We start from the raw sequence: 20,762 nt of genomic DNA, 5'->3' as shown, positions 1-20,762 counted from the left end.
AGGGTAAACAACAACTTAATTACAGTACAAGGTCTAAAAAAAAAAAAGGCCAACAGATTTTGTGTGATTTCTCTCCATGCAGCCATCATGATCTATGTGTTATTGCATTGTGTTTTTATAATGCATTTGTTAATTATGCAACTCTACTGCACTATGAGGACGTAACAGCAAGGAGTGAACAGGAAGATCTTTACTTCCTTTTTGTGACTGGTTATCCTACTTGCAACCGATTTCTTTCATCACTACACATGAACAAAAACTATTTACTCAAGTTTCTTACAAATTTTAAAAATTGTATTCTTAGCCTCTAATCTAAAATATCCTCAAACCTTATATGGGTGCACAGATAGTGGGGAGAGAAAACTAGGTTCTCAGTTTAAACTGAAAGACTGGCACCACATTATTAAGAAAACTATTTTTTTTCAATATAAGCTGCTATCATAATAACATTATGGCCATGACTAGCCTTGTCTGTAGACTCAACCCGAATTTACTCCTTCAAATAAGGCAAATTGTGGGTGGAATTTGGCTTTTGAAAAACAATTGCAGCAAAAAAATATGTTAATTTGTTTAAAAAATGTTTAGACTAGACTGATTTGTTATTCTATAGTAAGACATATTGTAATTGTATTTACTGTCCCTTTAAGCAATGACTAACCTACAAGTAATTAGAACTTGGCATTCAGTTGGGGAAGCAACAGGTGTTTATACAAATAACTTGTTTGTGCTCCAACCTGTATAAAAAGCAGAGGGTAATGTGGTTCCTTTAATATTGATTTGACTGTCAGAAACAGGAAAAACAGAGTAATATTATAGTACAAGGCTGTCCACATTTAGGATCTTATGAGTCAAATTTGTTAAAGGAACACTGAACTCAAAATTAAGCTTTGATGATTCCGATAGAGCACGCAATATTAAACAACTTTCCAATTCACTTCCATTATCAAAATGTGCATACTTTTTGAGGCACCTGCTCCTACTGGGCATGAATTTACAGTATATACATCTATGCAGCTGTCACATAGCGCAGGGAAAGTGAAACGAACTCTGAAATTACAAAATCTACTACTCATTTGTCAATGATTATGCGATTCTCCTGTACTTAATAATGGTCCTTTAAGACTTATATGCTGGTCAATATTTTAAACATCAGTTAATTGGTGTAATACAGTACAGTAAATCAACACATATCTCTGCAGGAGAGCAAACGGACTTCCTTCCCATATTAATGCAGCACTTCAATCAATTACCAAATTATTTCTGTATAGCAACAATACAGGAGTATGGAAGAATAAGTGATTTTTTTAATAAAGGAAGACACTTGTTTTTACATGCAGGGTTTAGGGTTCTGAATATATTCACTGCAGTACAGGAAAGCCTATAAGAGTTTATATAACACAGTTGAGTTCAACCAATACACTTTTTTTTATTTCAATATGTTTGTTAACATACTTTTGTCTCCTAAAACAGTCCTCAGTGTCATATAGCTGAAGCAATTTGCTTAATATGTAAAGTTTTTTATTTATATTTTGAGAAAAGACATTCTTTACCTAGCAATATCTCTAAGCTTAGTGTAGTTGAAGAGAAAACTATCACTAAGGATTGACATAAATCAGGTGACATTGTTTAAAAAGATATAATACAAAGCAGTGATTAAAATAAAACTTTATTTATGTTTTTGACCAGGCCTGACATTGTATATAAAAGTAAGAAAGTCATGTTCACAGGTGTCTTCGGTATAATACAGTTGCTTAGTAATCGTTGGTCCTCTTTACAGGAATGCTCTTCTGTCTTTCACTTCGCTGCATGTTTTTTGAAGATATCAATATATTCCTGTACATCATCCGGAGAGCCAAGTGCTACTGGCATCCTCTGGTGGATATTTTCTGGTACTACATCTAACACTGGCTCTAGTCCGTTACTGGCCATTCCTCCAGCCTTCTCAATGATATACGCCATTGGATTGCATTCATAAAGCAGTCTCAACTAATAGAAAGGGACAAATAATGTTATTGTAATGAGAATGATTTTTACACATTATAATATTTTGCATGTTGTTAAAATTTAAAGTCAATGCCCCACCTATGATTATTTCTACTAGTTGTGAGCAGCTGACACAAAACACATAATAGGGAATTTGTAATTTATTTTGTGTTTAATGCAGGCCCGTCTGTACGTAAAGTTTCCTCTGACTCTCTACTACAGGTACAAAAGGGTGTTTCCTAATGACGGCTGTATATACAGGGACACCACTTTAGGTCTAGCTGCTATAAAAGTGCTCTGCTGCGCCACACATACAAAATGGGATAAATATGCATGTGTGGTGAGTATCTTACAGTGAGAGGCAATAATTGTAAATATTGCACTGCTAGAGGAGAAGAAATTGGAGGGAGATCTGTGTGTTCATTCCTCACAGAATAAGCTGCAACGTGCACAGTACTTGTCTGATACCTTTGTTTGTTATATTCTAGTTGAGTACAAACCCATACTGCTGACTTATTCATCTGATACCCTCACATTAGCCAATTCTTTTTCTATGCTCTCTGCAGCTCACAGCTGACAAAATGTCACAGTGCATGTATGTTCCACTTCCACATTCATCTGTCTATCCAGGCAAGTTATTTACTTGAACCTCTAAGATATTGATTGTTTACTTGCCCCTCTTCTCTATGACTATATTCACATACAATACTAACAGAGATGGACACTGACCTTTCCTTTTGGGCTCTTTACATTAGCAGGGTACAAAAAGATTCCACCATACACTAACGTCCTGTGTACATCAGCTACCATAGAGCCCACATATCTTCCACCATAGGGTGAGCTTCCATCCTTTAGAAATAAAAAATAGATATTAAAATGTGGAATCACAAATCACTTTGCCACTAATGATCTTTAACTATTCAAGATTCAGTTCCTAATATTCTATATAGTGCTAAAAGGAGTTTAAATTGAAGACATACAGTACTGTGCAAATGTTTTAGTACAGTGTGAAAAAATGCTATAAAGTAAGACTGCTTTCAAAAATAGAAATGTTAATAGTTTTTTTTTTTAATCAATTACAAAATACAAAGTGAGTGAACAAACGAAAAATCTAAATCGAATCAATATTTGGTGTGATAACCATTTGTCTTCAAAACAGCATCAATTCTTCATGGTACACTTGTACACTGTTTTTAAGGAACTCGGCAGATAGGTTGTTCCAAACATCTTGGAGAATCACAATTCTTCTGCGGATTTAGGCAGTCTCAGCTGCTTCTGTCTCTTCATGTAAACCCAGACAGACGCAATGATCTTGATAACAGGGCTCTGTGGGGGCCATATCATCACTTCCAGGACTCCTTGTTTTTCACATGCTTTAGATAGTTCTTTATGACTTCGGCTATATGTTTGGGTCTTTGTCACTCTGCAGAAAAATTTAGGGCCAATCAGATGTCTCCCTGAAGGTATTGACTAATGGATAATTATCAGCATTGAGGAGACTATTAATTCTGACCAAATCTCCAACTCCATTTGCAGAAATGCAGCCCCAAATTTGTAAGGAACCTCCACCATGCTTCACTGTTGCCTGCAGATACTTTTCCATTCTTGTACCACTCTCCAGTCCTTCAGAGAACAAACTGCCTTTCAAAGTTTGACCCATTAGTCCAGAGCACCTGCTGTAATTTTCTGCATCTCAATTCCTGTGTTTTTGTGTATAGTTGAGTCGCTTGTCCTTTTTTCCCCATATCAGAGGTATGGCTTTTTGGCTGCAATTCTTACATGAAGATCACTTTAGACTTCTCCAGATAGTAGATGGGTGAACTAGGGTTTCACTGGTTTCTGCCAAGTTTGAGCTGATGGCACTGCTGGAATCTTTTAATTGCAAAGGGAAGCAAGCATGATGTGTCTTTCATCTGCTGCACTAAATTTCTGTGGCCGATCACTGCATTTACGGTCCTCAACTTTGCCCGTTTCTTTGTGCTTCTTCAGAAGAGCTTGCACAGCACATCTGGAAACCCCGGTCTGCCTTGAAATTTCTGCCTGAGAGAGACCTTACTGACGCAGTATAACTACCATATGTCTTGATGCTGTGCTCGATCATGCCATGGTCTAAGACTTTTTACCTTAAACTGTCTTCAGCAACCTGACCTTGTTAGCAGAGTTTGGCTGTTCCTTACCTAGTTTTATTCCTCCAACACAGCTATTTCTGTTTCAGTTAACAACTGTTTCACTCTACAAATCGATGCTCATTAGCACCTGTTTGGTATAATTGTTTAATCATTCACTGGACTATATGCCTACAAAATCCCTGACTTTGCACAAGTGTACCTACAAAAATTGATGCTGTTTTGAAAGCAAAGTGTGTTCACACCGTATATTGATTTGATTTTTGTTCTTTTTACTCATTTTCACTTCACGCACTTTGTTAACTGAATAAATTATTAACGTTTCTATTTTTTTTGTTATAGAATAAATTATTAACATTTCTATATTTTAAAGCATTCTTACTTTACAGCATTTTTTTCACATCTGCCTAGAACTTTTGCACAGTGCTATACAAGCAAAGCAAACCAATTATAAATAACCATTAGAGTCATTTGTCATGCTTATAAAAGCGAACAAGATCCTTTTCATTTCAATCCATGCACATAGTTTGTTTAGTTTTGTAAGCAATACCAGTTCATATCAGTTCAATTAGTTATTTGCAGCTACATCTCACATGAAAAACTATTTTGTAATTAAACTATATGACACTTAAAATATTACAGGTTATTTCTGGTTACTGAATATCCAAGTTGCCAGCGCAGAAGCTGTTCTTCCTTAAAGAGAAATTGTAGTGGAAAATGATATGCTCAAATTCATAAGAGCATGTAATTCTAGCACTTCCATGTGTTTACACCTGCAAGAAATTTTTGTACATTGGTGTTTATATACATACATACATATATATATATATATATATATATACACACACACAGTATCTCACAAAAGTGAGTACACCCCTCACATTTTTGAAAATATTTTATTATATCTTTTCATGTGACAACACTGAAGAAATTACACTTTGCTACAATGTAAAGTAGTGAGTGTACAGCCTGTATAACAGTGTAAATCTGCTGTCCCCTCAAAATAACTCAACACACAGCCATTATTGTCTAAACCGTGGTCAACAAAATTGAGTACACCCCTAAGTGGAAATGTCCAAATTGGGCACACTTAGCCATTTTCCCTCCTCGGTGTCATGTGACTCGTTAGTGTTACAAGGTCTCAGGTGTGAATGGGGAGCAGGTGTGTTACATTTGTTGTTATCGCTCTCACACTCTCTCATACTGGTCACTGGAAGTTCAACATGGCACCTCATGGCAAAGAACTCTCTGAGGATCTGAAAAAAAGAACTGTTGCTCTACATAAAGATGGCCTAGGCTATAAGAAGATTGCCAAGACCCTGAAACGGAGCTGCAGTACGGTGGGCAAGACCATACAGTGGTTTCACAGGACAGGTTACACTCAGAACAGGCCTCGCCATGGTTGACCAAAGAAGTTGAGTGCTCATGCTCAGCATCATATCCAGAGGTTGTCTTTGGGAAATAGACGTATGAGTGCTGCCAGCATTGCTGCAGAGGTTGAAGGGGTGGGGGGTCAGCCTGTCAGTGCTCAGACCATACGCCGCACACTGCATCAAATTGGTCTGCATGGCTATCATCCCAGAAGGAAGCCTCTTCTAAAGATGATGCACAAGAAAGCCTGCAAACAGTTTGCTGAAGACAAGCAGACTAAGGACATGGATTGCTGGAACCATGTCCTGTGGTCCGATGAGACCAAGATAAACTTATTTGGTTCAGATGGTGTCAAGCGTGTGTTGCAGCAACCAGGTGAGGAGTACAAAGACAAGTGTATCTTGTCTTTGTACAAGTGTATCTTGCCTACAGTCAAGCATGGTGGTGGAAGTGTCATGGTCTGGGTCTGCATGAGTGCTGCCGGCACTGGCAAGCTACAGTTTATTAAGGGAACCATGAATGCCAACATGTACTGTGACATACTGAAGAAGAGCATGATCCACTCCCTATGAAGACTGGGCCGCAGGGCAGTATTCCAACATGATAACGACCCCAAACACACCTCCAAGATGACCACTGCCTTGCTAAAGAAGCTGAGAGTAAAGGTGATGGACTGGCCAAGCATGTCTCCAGACCTAAACCCTATTTAGCATCTGTGGGGCATCTTCAAACGGAAGGTAGGGGAACACAAGGTCTCTAACATCCACCAGCTCCGTGATGTCGTCATGGAGGAGTAGAAGAGGATTCCAGTTGCAATTTGTGAAGCTCTGGTGAACTCCATGCCCAAGAGGTTTAAGGCAGTGCTGGAAAATAATGGTGGCCACACAAAATATTGACACTTTGGGCCCAATTTGGACATTTCCACTTAGGGGTGTACTCACTTTTGTTGCTAACGGTTTAGACAATAATGGCTGTGTGTTGAGTTATTTTGAGGGGACAGCAAATTTACACTGTTATACAGGCTGTACACTCACTACTTTACATTGTAGCAAAGTGTCATTTCTTCAGTGTTGTCACATGAAAAGATATAATAAAATATTTACAAAAATGTGAGGGGTGTACTCACTTTTGTGGGATACTGTATATTTATAAAAATGTCTGGTCTGTAGTACAATATAAAAATGCAGACACCTCATTCAATGTACTCTAACCAGTACTTGCATCTATTTTGTCTTATGTTTCACCATGAAATAACTGCCAGTTACTAGTATGTACAGCAGTGATGAAATTGCCCCTGAATTGTCACCAATGCGCATGGTTCCAATCACTACTTGCTTACTGTTGAGTCACTTGCAAGGACACCAAGTACTGGGGAAACTGCAAATATTATACAGATTTAAAGCAGTCAGTCATGGTGTCTGGACATGTTCATTATCTCAAATACTATTCCTCTTTGCTCAGTTAGCAGGACATTAAAGATGTTTTTTTATATATGCATAGAATATTTTTATATGTGAATAGAATGTATCCACAATTATCAGCATTAAAAAAATCAAAGAAGTGAGAAAATAAATAATTAAAGTATACTGCAAATGTTTTGACTATGCATAATTCAACATTTTATGGGGAATGACATTTTGAGTTTAATGTCCCTTGAGTTTAATGTCTCCCACCTGGAGATTTTTAAATAAAATGTTTAGTTATGCATGATACAACTTTGCATTATAGTGTCATTATTTATTTTGCTCCCCTTTCATGTATTTTAGCTCTGAAAATAGAATAATTTCTAACTCGCAGACCTTGAAATGCACCTGCTGACTTGTCAAGACTATAACCCTGCTACATATCTGTACCTAACTGGCTATAACTGATAAAAAAAAACAGCAAAACAGTGCACTATAGTGGCTAGCCTTGTTGTCTGCAGACTAAAGCCTAGATTGGCTCCTCCAAATAAAGTAAATGGTGGATTGAGTTTGGTTACTGAATATAATTGCAGTATAAAGTATGTTAATTTGTTTGAAAAACATTATGACTTGGTTCATATGTTATTCTACAGCAACACAACAGAACTGTCTTATAAATTACAAGTTGTTTACTGTCCCTTTAACTAGTTCTTTTCGGACAGCTTTGAGGCCAGTAGGAAAGAGATACAGAGTTTCATGCATTCGCTTGCACAAAGCTTGATTAAAAGGGGCCCTAAACACTAAATACATTTCATGCACCTCCGTGTAATCGTGAGTGCTGCCATTTTGGAACCTAGGTTACATTGCAGCTACCTAAAGGAGAGTTGCTGCACATGTGCAAACAAGTCAGCAGTGGAATATAGTGTAAGAAAGATTTCAACATGGCGACGCCCATGGCTATGCTTATAAAAATGTATTTAGTGTTTAATGGCCCTTTAAGATGAATCCTCAACAACTACTAAACTACTACTGCACTGCATTAAAAGGGTAAACACACTTTCCAATATCACTGTCAACCTCAACCTAAAGCTGTCAGTTAATCATTCTATAATAAACTCCTATTATTGACTTCTATAATTGTACCACAAAGTAGTTACACTTTCAAATGAAACTATTGTAAATTAATATTTGGTTGTCTGATGCCATCATCCATTTTATTTCTCCTGCTTGGGATGGAGTTATTTAAATTGAAAGCACTATATGAATCTAAAAATGATCTGTACATTAAATATCCTGTAACACATTGGAATTTTTCAAACTTACTTCTGGGAATTTCTTTTTTTGTAAGTACTCGGTTACTGCAGCATCAAAGTATTTCGCATAGCCCTCATTCAGACTGTAAATATTGCCCTTCTTTTTGATTTTCATATCGTTATCAACCAATATGAATTCTCCAATTGCCTGGAAACAAAAATAAAATAAAAAAGGCAAACACATTGACTCATTAAAGGGATAGTAAACCCAGAAATTTACTTTTTATGATTCAGATAGAAAATACAATTTTAAACAACTTTCCAATTTAATTCTATTATCAAATTTTCTTCATTCTCTTGTTATCCATTGCTGAAGGGACAGCACTGCACTACTAACAGGAAGCTGAAAATATCTATTTAGCCAATCACAAGAGACAAAAGTGTGCAGGCACCAATTAGCAGCAGCTCCCGCTAGTGTATGAAATGTGCGTATTCATTTGTTTTTTAACAAGGGATACTAAGAGAATGAAGCACATTTGAAAATAGAAGTGAATTTAGAAGTGTCTCAAAATGACCTGCTCTATCTGAATCATGCAAGTTTAAAGGGACAGTCTACACCAGAATTTTTATTGTTTTAAAAGATAGATAATCCCTTTATTACCCATTTCCCAGTTTTGCATAGCCAACACAGTTATAATAATATACTTTTAACCTCTGTGATTATCTTGTATCTAAGCCTCTGCAAACTGCCCCTTTTTTCAGTTGTTTTGACAGACTTGCAGTCTAGCCAATCAGTGCCTGCTCCCAGATTACTTCACGTGCACAAGCACAGTGTTATCTATATGAAATATGTGAACTAACACCCTCTAGTGGTGAAAAACTGTTAAAATGCATTCTGAAAGAGGTGGGCTTCAAGGTCTAAGAAATTAGCATATGATCCTCCTAGGTTAAGCTTTCAACTAAGAATACCAAGAGAACAAAGCAAAATTGGTGATAAAAGTAAATTGGAAAAATGTTTAAAATTACATGCCCTATCTGAATCATGAAAGTTTATTTTGGCCTAGACTGTCCCTTTAATTTTGACTTTCCTATCCTTTTAATTCAGTAGACAAAACAAATAAGTAAACTGTCATACCTTTGTCAAGTTAACCATCTTGCATTTTCCATACAAAAGCACTTTTTTAAAAAAAAAATATTATTATTTGCAGCAGGTACTTAACTAAGAGTATTAAATACAGGTGCATTAGCACGACGAGCTATATTAGGCACAATAATATGATTACGCTGTGTATCCTAAGCCAGTGATTTGCAACATTTTTTTTGCCGTGGCACACTTTTTTACATAAAAAAATCCTGTGGCACACCACCATCCCAAAATTTTACAAAATCACACATTGTAGCCTAATACAGGATATATATACATATATATATATATATATATATATATATATATATACACACACACACTGTACTGTGCTGTCATGCTATGCCTCCTACAAACTATACATGACATATTGTCAGTCTGCCGCGGCACACCCGAGGATCTCTCACGGCACACTGGTTGAAAAACACTGTCCTAAGCACATTATAATGGGTCCTGTGATACCAGACTTTGGTACTAGTTATAGCCTGTTGTAACAAGTGACTACATATACTGTACCATGTAAAAAGGAGTTAGTACTTTACATTATGAATTCAGCAACAAGGCTCGAGTCTGTCCATGTATTTTATATGTTAGGTTTTTGTTTTCTTTCCTTAGAGAACACACATATATATATATTTCTTAAAGGGACATAAAACCCCAAATTTTAAAGAACATTTCAATTTACTTCTATTATCAAATTCTCTTTGTTTTATTGGTATCCTTTGTTAAAAGTCAGGGATGCAAGCCCAGGAGTGTGCACATGTCTGTGGCACTATATGGCAGCAGTTTTACAACAATGTTATACATTAGCAAGAACACTAGATGGCAGCACTGTTTCCTATCATGTAGTGATTCAGACGTGCACGCTACCTATCTAGATATCTCTTCAACAAAGAATAACAAGGGAACAAAGCACATTTGATAATAAAATTGTATTCTCTATCTGAATCATGAAAGAAAAAATGTGGGTTTCATTTCCCTTTTAAAGATCACATATTACGTTCATGTTGAAATGACAGCTGAATAATGCAATAAAAACAGCACTTACTGGATCAAGCATGAAACCGTTGACTCCGCACTCAGTGGCGAGAACCATCATTGTGGCGCTACCATACAGCGCATAGCCTGCTGCTATAATGTTACGGCCAGGTTGTAAGGCATCTTTTTCACAGGGCTCGTTTTCAGAAGTCTGAAAAAGAAAGTTTTACATTGTCACATGAGCAAAAAATGATCATCAGAATGAAATGTTGTAAGCGATCAAAGATCAAATGGTCAGAAAAGTCAAAATTAAACTTCATCATGGTTTAGAAAGAGCATGTCATTTTAAACAACTTTCAAACTGGTTTACATTTGCTTGTGTTTTAAATGTCTTTGTTATCTTTATGTCCTTCACTGAAATGCATACCTATGTATGCTGACCCCAAGGCAGAACATAGAGTGGTCTGAGATGTCATCGCAGAAAATGCAGCATGTTTGCAGAAAGAACAGGAACTGTTAGCACTTTAACTTTTCAGTGCTGCTCCACATTAGGCTGTTCTTTTTACACAGAGCTGTTCTTTTTAAACAGAGCTGTTCTCAGGCTGCATTGTATAAGTTTTCCTTACCACAGTGCATCCAGAGCAAAGTGCTGTTTGAAGACAACAATCAAATATGCAGTAGTGCTGCAAAGCAGCAGTGCATTGATTGTTGTCTGGCTCTGAGATTTTTGCAAGCTCGTTCCCTAGCTTTTCACAGTCTGCAAAGCTGTTTTTCTCTAAATGTAAGCTATTCGTATGAGAAATGCACCTTTTTTATTACTACGTTTCTATGCTAGACTAAGAGAAAAGGAAACAAATTAATTCAAGAGACATTTTACAATTACTTTTTTTGTCTGTAGCTAATATGCAATGCAATTTTCAACTACTGCACTAGATTATAAAATTTAAAATATTGATTTATTCTCCAGATAACCAACACATTGCAATTAATCTGGTGCTTTAGTGTAACTGACAAATTTATACATTTTATTTAATTTAAAAATTACCTGCAGAAAATTTTTCACAAAAAAATCTCATCTCAGAAAGTGAAAAAAAGTTCTGTCTCTGGGCTGAGGAGCAGCAATGCACTACTGGGAGCTAGCTGGTGGCTACACATATAGGCCTCTTGTCATTGGCTCAACCAGATGTATTCAGATAGCTCCAGTAGTGCATTTCTGCTCCATAAACAAATGATACCAATATAATACAGCACATTTGATAATAGAAATAAAATGGAAACGGTGTATAAAATTATATGTTCTGTCTTTTAGGGGTAAAAGATGAAAAACTGAACAAAAAAGTTGCTGCTGGTTTATAGGAGAAGAGAATATAAACAGAATAGGAAAGAGTGAAAAGGACAGAGCGTATTACAAGAGACATGCTGAGGAGAATCTATATTGCACTTCTTCTGCTACAACAACAAATATCAGAATAGATTTGATAATCTGTGTCATTTGCATTGGATATGGGAGTCCACAATGTCTGTTTGTGGGAAGTAACAAATAATTATAGTTACCTTTTTGTAGATTGCAAAAATGGTTCCAATGGACGCCAGGCAGTCAATGTTTGAGGAGCCATCCAGCGGGTCAAAGCAGACAATGTATTTTCCCTACACATGAAGAATTACAGAGTTACAATGTGTATATTACTATTAAACAGTCAACGCTACTTTCATACATTTGGTACAGAGACTAAAACACGATAAAGATCATATTCTAGTGACTGTCTTTAACTGGTGGCTTCAGCGGATTACTAGCAAATGAGATTACCTCTTGTGAGGTTTCCCCTTCTGTAACATTACAGCTTTGCTGGAGTCTACTACATACAGATGATAAATGGCATAACAATCTCTAACGCATTTCATTACTGTACTATTGCTTGCACATAACTATGTGTTTAACCCTTGAATAGGGGTTAAACTTACAGTGAAAGTCAGCTCCAGAGCGGTGATGCATAACTGGGATTTAGCTGAACACATCTGGTGAGCCAATGGCAAAAGACATGTGTGTAGCCACTAATTGCCAGCTAGCTCCCAGTAGTGCATTGTTTTACTTGAGCCTACCCAGGTATACTTTTGAAGAAAAGCTACTAAAAGAAAAAATTAGTTTAATAATATAAGTAAGACACTTAAAATTACATAATCTATCTTAAGCAAGAAAATGTAATTTTGTTATAAGTTCCTTTGACAAGCAGTCATTACAGGAAACCACACAACAAGGAAAATACATTCTTTATTGGCAAAACTGTGCACAACAACATGCAATCTCTCCACAAGCCGTGCCTTGCTTAAGCACAGTTTCATCACTATATGAAGATTTCTTCAGCTGAAGAAACTTCCTGAACTTCATTGGAAGAGGGTTTTTTGTTTGGTTTTATTTTTATTTATTTTATTATTTTGTAGCACTGTTAAAACATAAAAATATGATTTGCTAATCATAAATTATATTTCTTTTATACATTGACCATGACACAATACAAGAAATAAATACACAAACTGAAGAAAATGCATCATTTTTTACAAGTTAATTGCTTCCAGCATGTTTAGTTATTTTTTCTTTCTTTAAAAGAGAGATACAAGCTAACAAAATTATAACAAAATGTTTAATGAAATTACTTTCACAGTTAAACCAAAATGTAGCCACCAATCAGCGCTACACAGGTGCTGAACCAAAAAAAATGGGCTCCTATGCTTATATTTCTGCTTATTCAAATGAAGATAAGCAGGAGAACGAAGAAAAATTGATAATAGGAGCAAATTAGAAAATTGCTTAAAAACAGAATTTATGTTTACCTGATAAATTTCTTTCTCCAGCGGTGTGTCCGGTCCACGGCTTCATCCTTACTTGTGGGATATTCTCTTCCCCTACAGGAAATGGCAAAGAGAGCACCCAGCAAGAGCTGTCCATATAGCTCCCCCTCTGGCTCCGCCCCCCAGTCATTTGACCGACGGTTAGGAGAAAAAGGAGAAACCATAGGGTGCCGTGGTGACTGTAGTGTATAAAGAAAGAAATTTTTCAAACCTGATTAAAAACCAGGGCGGGCCGTGGACCGGACACACCATTGGAGAAAGAAATTTATCAGGTAAACATAAATTCTGTTTTCTCCAACATTGGTGTGTCCGGTCCACGGCTTCATCCTTACTTGTGGGAACCAATACCAAAGCTTTAGGACACGGATGAAGGGAGGGAGCAAACCAGGTTACCTAAACGGAAGGCACCACGGCTTGCAAAACCTTTCTCCCAAAAATAGCCTCCGAAGAAGCATAAGTATCGAATTTGTAAAATTTGGCAAAAGTATGCAGAGAAGACCAAGTCGCTGCCTTACAGATATGATCAACAGAAGCCTCGTTCTTGAAAGCCCATGTGGAAGCCACAGCTCTAGTAGAATGAGCTGTAATACGTTCAGGAGGCTGCCGTCCGGCAGTCTCATAAGCCAATCGGATGATGCTTTTCAGCCAAAAAGAAAGGGAGGTAGCAGTAGCTTTCTGCCCTCTCCTCTTACCAGAATACACAACAAACAAGGATGATGTCTGTCTGAAATCCTTTGTTGCTTCTAAATAGAACTTTAAAGCACGGACCACATCTAGATTGTGTAACAAGCGTTCCTTCTTTGAAACTGGATTCGGACACAGAGAAGGAACAACAATTTCCTGGTTAATATTCCTGTTGGAAACGACCTTTGGAAGAAAACCAGGCTTGGTACGTAAAACTACCTTATCTGTATGGGATACCAGATAGGGAGAAGTACACTGCAAAGCAGATAATTCAGAAACTCTTCTAGCAGAAGAAATAGCAACCAAAAACAGAACTTTCCAAGATAGTAACTTAATATCTATGGAATGCATGGGTTAAAACGGAACCCCCTGAAGAACTGAAAGAACTAAATTTAGACTCCAAGGAGGAGTCATGGGTCTGTAAACAGGCTTGATTCTAACTAACGCCTGTACAAACGCCTGTACATCTGGCACTGCTGCCAGACGTTTGTGTAACAAAACAGACAGAGCAGATATCTGTCCTTTTAAGGAACTAGCTGACAAACCTTTATCCAGACCTTCTTGGAGAAAGGAAAGTATCCTAGGAATTTTAATTTTACTCCAAGGGAATCCCTTGGATTCACACCAACGGATATATTTTTGCCATATCTTATGGTAAATCTTCCTAGATACAGGTTTTCTGGCTTGAACCAGAGTATCTATGACTGTATCTGAAAACCCACGCTTAGATAGAATCAAGCGTTCAATTTCCAAGCAGTCAGTTGGAGAGAGACTAGATTTGGATGTTCGAACGGACCTTGTACTAGAAGATCCTGCCTCAAAGGTAGCTTCCATGGTGGAGCCGATGACATATTCACCAGGTCTGCATACCAAATCCTGCGTGGCCACGCAGGGGCTATTAGAATCACAGAGGCCTGCTCCTGTTTAATCCTGGCTACAAGCCTGGGAAGGAGAGGGAACGGTGGAAATACATAAGCTAGGTTGAACGACCAAGGCGCCACTAATGCATCCACCAGTGTCGCCTTGGGATCCCTGGATCTGGACCCGTATCGAAGAACCTTTGCGTTCTGGCGAGACGCCATCAGATCCATATCTGGAATGCCCCATAGTTGAGTTAACTGGGCAAAAACCTCCGGGTGGAGTTCCCACTCCCCCGGATGAAAAGTCTGACGACTCAAATAATCCGCCTCCCAGTTGTCCACTCCTGGGATGTGAATTGCAGATAGGTGGCAGGAGTGATCCTCTGCCCATTTGATGATCTTGGATACCTCTCTCATCGCTAAGGAACTCTTTGTTCCCCCCTGATGATTGATGTACGCTACAGTCGTCATGTTGTCCGACTGGAACCTTATGAATTTGGCCTTTGCTAGGTGAGGCCACGCCAGGAGCGCATTGAATATCGCTCTCAGTTCTAAAATGTTTATCGGAAGAAGAGACTCTTCTCGAGACCATAGACCTTGAGCTTTCATAGAGTCCCAGACCGCACCCCAGCCTAAGAGACTGGCGTCGGTCGTGACAATGACCCATTCTGGTCTGCGGAAACTCATTCCCTGAGACAGGTGATCGTGAGACAACCACCAGCGGAGAGAATCCCTGGTTACCTGGTCTACTTGAATCTGGGGAGACAAGTCTGCATAGTCCCCATTCCACTGATTGAGCATGCACAGTTGTAATGGTCTTAGATGAATTTGAGCAAAAGGAACTATGTCCATTGCTGCAACCATCAATCCTACTACTTCCATGCACTGAGCTATGGAAGGCTGCAGAATAGAGTGAAGAACTTGACAAGCGTTTAGAAGCTTTGACTTTCTGAACTCTGTCAGGAAGATCTTCATTTCTAAAGAATCTATTATTGTTCCCAAAAAGGGAACTCTTGTTGACGCAGACAGGGAACTCTTTTCTACGTTCACCTTCCACCCGTGAGATCTGAGAAAGGCTAGAACAATGTCTGTATGAGCCTTTGCTTTGGAAAGAGACGACGCTTGGATTAGAATGTCGTCTAGGTAAGGTGCTACAGCAATGCCCCTCGGTCGTAGAACCGCTAGAAGGGATCCTAGCACCTTTGTGAAGATTCTGGGAGCAGTGGCCAAACCGAACGGAAGAGCCATGAACTGGTAATGTTTGTCCATGAAGGCGAACTTCAGGAACTGATGATGATCTTTGTGGATAGGAATATGCAGATACGCATCCTTTAAGTCCACGGTAGTCATTGAATGATGGAACTCTGAGGAATTTGTTTAGAATTTTTAGATCCAGAATTGGAATTGAAAGTTCCCTCTTTTTTTGGAACTACAAACAGGTTTGAGTAAAAACCCAGACCTTGTTCCGCTGTTGGAACTGGGTTTATCACTCCCATTTTTAATAGGTCTCCTACGCAATGTAAGAATGCCTGTCTCTTTATCTGGTCTGAAGATAAGCGAGACATGTGGAACCTTCCCCTTGGAGGAAGTTCCTTGAACTCTAGAAGATACCCCTGAGAGACTATTTCTAGTGCCCAGGGATCCTGAACGTCTCTTGCCCAAGCCTGAGCGAAGAGAGAAAGTCTGCCCCCTACTAGATCCGGTCCCGGATCGGGGGCTACCCCTTCATGCTGTCTTGGTAGCAGCAGCAGGCTTCTTGGCCTGTTTACCCTTGTTCCAGCCTTGCAATGGTTTCCATGCTGGCTTAGGCTGGGAAGAGTTGCCTTCTTGTCTGGAGGCCGCAGAGTTAGGATTCGGTCCGTTCCTGAAATTGCAAAAGGAACGAAAATTAGATTTGTTCTTAGCCTTGAAAGGCCTATCCTGTGGGAGGGCATGTCCCTTTCCACCAGTAATGTCTGAAATAATCTCTTCCAATTCCGGCCCGAAAAGGGTCTTACCTTTGAAAGGAATATTAAGCAATTTATTCTTGGACGACACATCCGCCGACCAGGATTTTAGCCAAAGCGCTCTGCGCGCCACTATTGCAAACCCTGAATTTTTCGCCGCTAACTTAGCCAATTGGGAAGCGGCATCCAAAATAAAGGAATTAGCCAACTTTAGTGCGTGAATTCTGTCCATGACTTCATCATATGGAGTCTCTTTTTGGAGCGAATTTTCTAGTTCCTAGAAACCAAAAATACGCTGCCGTGGTGACAGGAATAATGCACGAGATTGGTTGAAGCAGGAAACCTTGCTGAACAAATATCTTTTTTAGCAATCCTTCCAATTTTTTATCCATAGGATCTTTAAAAGCGCAACTGTCCTCAATAGGAATAGTTGTTCGCTTAGCTAACGTTGACACTGCCCCCTCAACCTTAGGAACCGTTTGCCATGCGTCCCTTCTGGGGTCAACAATGGGGAACATTTTCTTGAATATAGGAGGTGGAACAAAAGGTATACCTGGCTTTTCCCACTCCTTAGTCACTATATCCGCCACCCGCTTGGGTATCGGAAAGGCATCAGCGTGCACTGGGACCTCTAAGAATTTGTCCATCTTGCACAATTTATCTGGAATAACCAAAGAATCACAGTCATCAAGAGTAGTTAGGACCTCCTTAAGCAGGGCGCGGAGATGTTCTAACTTAAATTTAAATGTTACGACATCAGTGTCTGCCTGCTGAGAAACTTTTCCTGAATCAGAAATTTCCCCCTCAGACAGGCCCTCCCTCACTGCCAATTCAGATTGATGTGAGGGTATAACTGATAAATTGTCCTCAGCGCCAACCTGCACATCTTCTGTATTTAAAACTGAGCTGTCACGCTTTCTAGGGTAGGATGGCAGTTTGGATAACAGATTTGCTATAGAATTATCCATTACTGCTGTTAACTGTTGCATAGTAACAAGCATTGGCACGCTAGATGTACTAGGTATCGCCTGCGCGGGCAAAACTGGTGTTGACACAGAAGGAGAGGATGAGGAACTATCCCCACTACCTTCATTAGAAGAATCATCTTGGGCAATTTTATTCAATGTGGCAGTACTGTCCATACTTTGTTTGGACGCTATGACACAATTTGCACAAACATTAATTGGGGGAACCACCTTGGCTTTCATACACACAGAACATAAGCCATCTGAAGGTATAGACCCACAGGACCCCTCACATGAAGCTGTATGCACTGCCATGGAAGTAAACTGCGCAATTGAGGCGCGAAAACGGGGCCTCCTTCCTCTGCATACCAGAGTGAAGGGGCCCTCCTGACTGAATGCCGTCTAACTCAATGCCAGGCGATAAAAAACGTTCCCAAAAGTGCTTTTAAGTGCACAAAACACTCTAAATGCCATTAGAATATAAAATAAAACAATCGATTTAGCCCACCATAGTGTCAACCAGTGTATAGCCCATTTGTAAGCCTTAATCTGTTATGAGTCTAAGAAAAATGGCTTACTTACCCCTTAAGGGAAAACTGACAGTCTTCTACCATTAACATGTCTTGTTAGAAATATGACTGATCATACCTTGAGCAGAAAAGTCTGCAAACTGTTCCTCCCAACTGAAGTTCTCTGGGCTCAACAGTCCTGCGTGGGAACAGCAATTGATTTTAGTTACTGCTGCTAAAATCATACTCCTCTTTAAACAGAACTCTTCATCCTTTTCTGTTTTAGAGTAAATAGTACAAACCGGCACTATTTTAAAATAACAAACTCTTGATAGAAGAATAAAAAACTACAACTAACACCACATACTCTTTACCATCCCCGTGGAGATGCTACTTGTTCAGAGCGGCAAAGAGAATGACTGGGGGGGGGGAGCCAGAGGGGGAGCTATATGGACAGCTCTTGCTGGGTGCTCTCTTTGCCATTTCCTGTAGGGGAAGAGAATATCCCACAAGTAAGGATGAAGCCGTGGACCGGACACACCAATGTTGGAGAAATTGCATGAATCATGAAAGAAAAATATTTGGTTTCATATCCCTTTAAGTGCACACATTTTCAGCTGTGTTTTTGGAGCAATGGTGTATACTTTTACAGCATGCATTTATTGTGTATTATGCTGTTTTTATAAAACTTTTTTTTTCCCCCCAAATGTGCTGATCTAATACATTTGTACATATCAAAAGCGTATATGTATTAAAGGGACAATAAACTGTTTCAGACTAATATAAAATGTTTGTGTACTGGTAGTGAAAAACACTTTGCTAATACTTTTATTTATTTTGTCCCATTTGCATGCAATTTAACCCTTTCGTGACCGGGTTAGTAGACAAATTGAAATCACGCGATCGTGCAAACGATCGCAAGATATCAATGATGGGATCGGGTCTGGGGGGGCGTCCCTATGACGCTAGGAACGCCCTCCAGACCATAATCAAATCCTGCAAGCGCAGTAGGCTTCAGGACAGCCATTGGCTTTGACGTTGTATTCCGTCATAACGGCTTTAAAGCCCAGCGCCATTGTGACGGAATACAACGGCATAACGGCGGTAAAAGGTTAAAGTGCATTGTACTTAATTGTTGGTAAACAGTTAATTTACCTTTATTTGTTATTTGAAATAGGCATTGGTATCGACATGTCCTATAGAACAGGTGATGATTTTAATGAGCAAAACCATTTATTTCAAATACAAAAATAAACATATACATTAAATTCTCTGAAAGGGGCATAACAAGTTATCTAGATCACATAACGGGAAACAAATGTTATAGCACAGAGTCCCTTTAACTCTGAAAATAGTTGCTTTTCTCAAATCCACTGACTTTCTATAAAAGAGAGTGTGCAAACAATGTTGTGTGTAAACGCTGGTAGATAGTTTCTTTAAAAACCCTATATTCCACAGATCCTCATTTGCACACTCTCCTTCATTGGCTAATTTACATATGTCCCTATTTGTCATTAGCAGAAAAAATAGATAAAGTGGAGAGTCTAGCTTTATGGAAACTAAGCCTTTACACTTATCAGTTCAACATTTAAACAATGAATAGCATTTTAAAATAATACATTTGCATATTTTCTTTGAATATAACATTATATCTAGCATTTATGCAATATGCCTTAAAGTGCCATAAAACAGGTTGAGATCTGTGCATATCCTAAAAGGGCTAATTAAGTATTTTAAAATAATTTGAAAAAATAGACACTGTGCTCCACCCCTCTTCTCAGTGTTTAGACACAGGCATTGTATTTCACCTGAGTTCACAGCTTCTAGGCATGCTCCAGCAGATAATCCCTATTCATTTGTGCATTTTACCAAAACAACAATGGATATAGCTACAGCCATAAAAGGAATTGTGTGTGGGGAGTTAGATCTGTACAATTCAGGAACTTAAAAGGGTTAATGGCGAGGCACTGCTGTATAAATTTGCAGGTAAAGTAATTAATGTACATATTATTATATTTTGTCTCCATCTCAACTAGTTTTATGTGCCTTTAAGGTCATGCAAGGACAGCTTTTATATTGTTACTTGGTAGAAAAACAAGGATTATATAACTTTAACCTAACAAACTAGTAAACTTTTAACTAGCTACAACAAAAAAACATGATATTATTTGTTTGCCTCACTTTGGCTTTCAAACAAAGTTATGCAGTTTTAAGAAATCAACTTCTCTCTTTGGAGGTCTTCTGTTGGTCTGGAGGACACAAGCAACCCTTGAAGTCTTATCCTGGAGCCCTTTATCCCTTCTACATTATATTTTTACCTTCTGACAACACACGTTGTCTGTATTACCCCTCAAAAAATACCCGACTACTCTACATTCCCTTTCCTCTCCTTATTCAACTTGCATAGAATTTATATGCAAGCAAGCATGTGCTGGTGGCCTACTATAAAGGTTAGAACTTAGTACTGAATGGTCCTTTTGAGGACTCGGAGGACATATGGAACCTTTTGAATGATATTAGTTGCCTACATTTTTTTGGTAATAGCGCATACTGAAGAATATATAGAGCAGTATAGTATTAATTGCAGCATAGCTGTTGCTAATTGGTCCCTTTTAACGTATGCATAGTAACAGACATACAAAATGTACATCTCACGTTGCTTTACTGGTATATCTCATGGAGTACTATGTATC

General features: G+C 38.5%; 1 protein-coding gene across 1 annotated transcript in view; it reads right to left on the bottom strand.

Annotated features, from left to right (window-relative positions):
* Positions 1-1,648: 1,648 nt before the first annotated feature.
* LOC128649262 (fructose-1,6-bisphosphatase 1-like) overlaps positions 1,649-20,762 on the bottom strand; it is a 33,525-nt gene continuing 14,411 nt past the window's right edge. The window contains exons 3-7 of the mRNA XM_053702425.1: positions 11,813-11,905; positions 10,329-10,469; positions 8,207-8,344; positions 2,713-2,832; positions 1,649-1,986 (exon numbers count right to left, since the gene is read on the bottom strand). Of these exons, the coding sequence (XP_053558400.1) occupies positions 1,795-1,986; positions 2,713-2,832; positions 8,207-8,344; positions 10,329-10,469; positions 11,813-11,905 (684 nt within the window). The 3' untranslated portion in view covers positions 1,649-1,794. The remainder of the gene's footprint in view (positions 1,987-2,712; positions 2,833-8,206; positions 8,345-10,328; positions 10,470-11,812; positions 11,906-20,762) is intronic.

Source organism: Bombina bombina, chromosome 2 (genome assembly GCF_027579735.1).
Source record: "Bombina bombina isolate aBomBom1 chromosome 2, aBomBom1.pri, whole genome shotgun sequence".
Taxonomy (NCBI): domain Eukaryota; kingdom Metazoa; phylum Chordata; class Amphibia; order Anura; family Bombinatoridae; genus Bombina; species Bombina bombina.
This window is presented reverse-complemented; position numbering and strand designations above follow the sequence as displayed.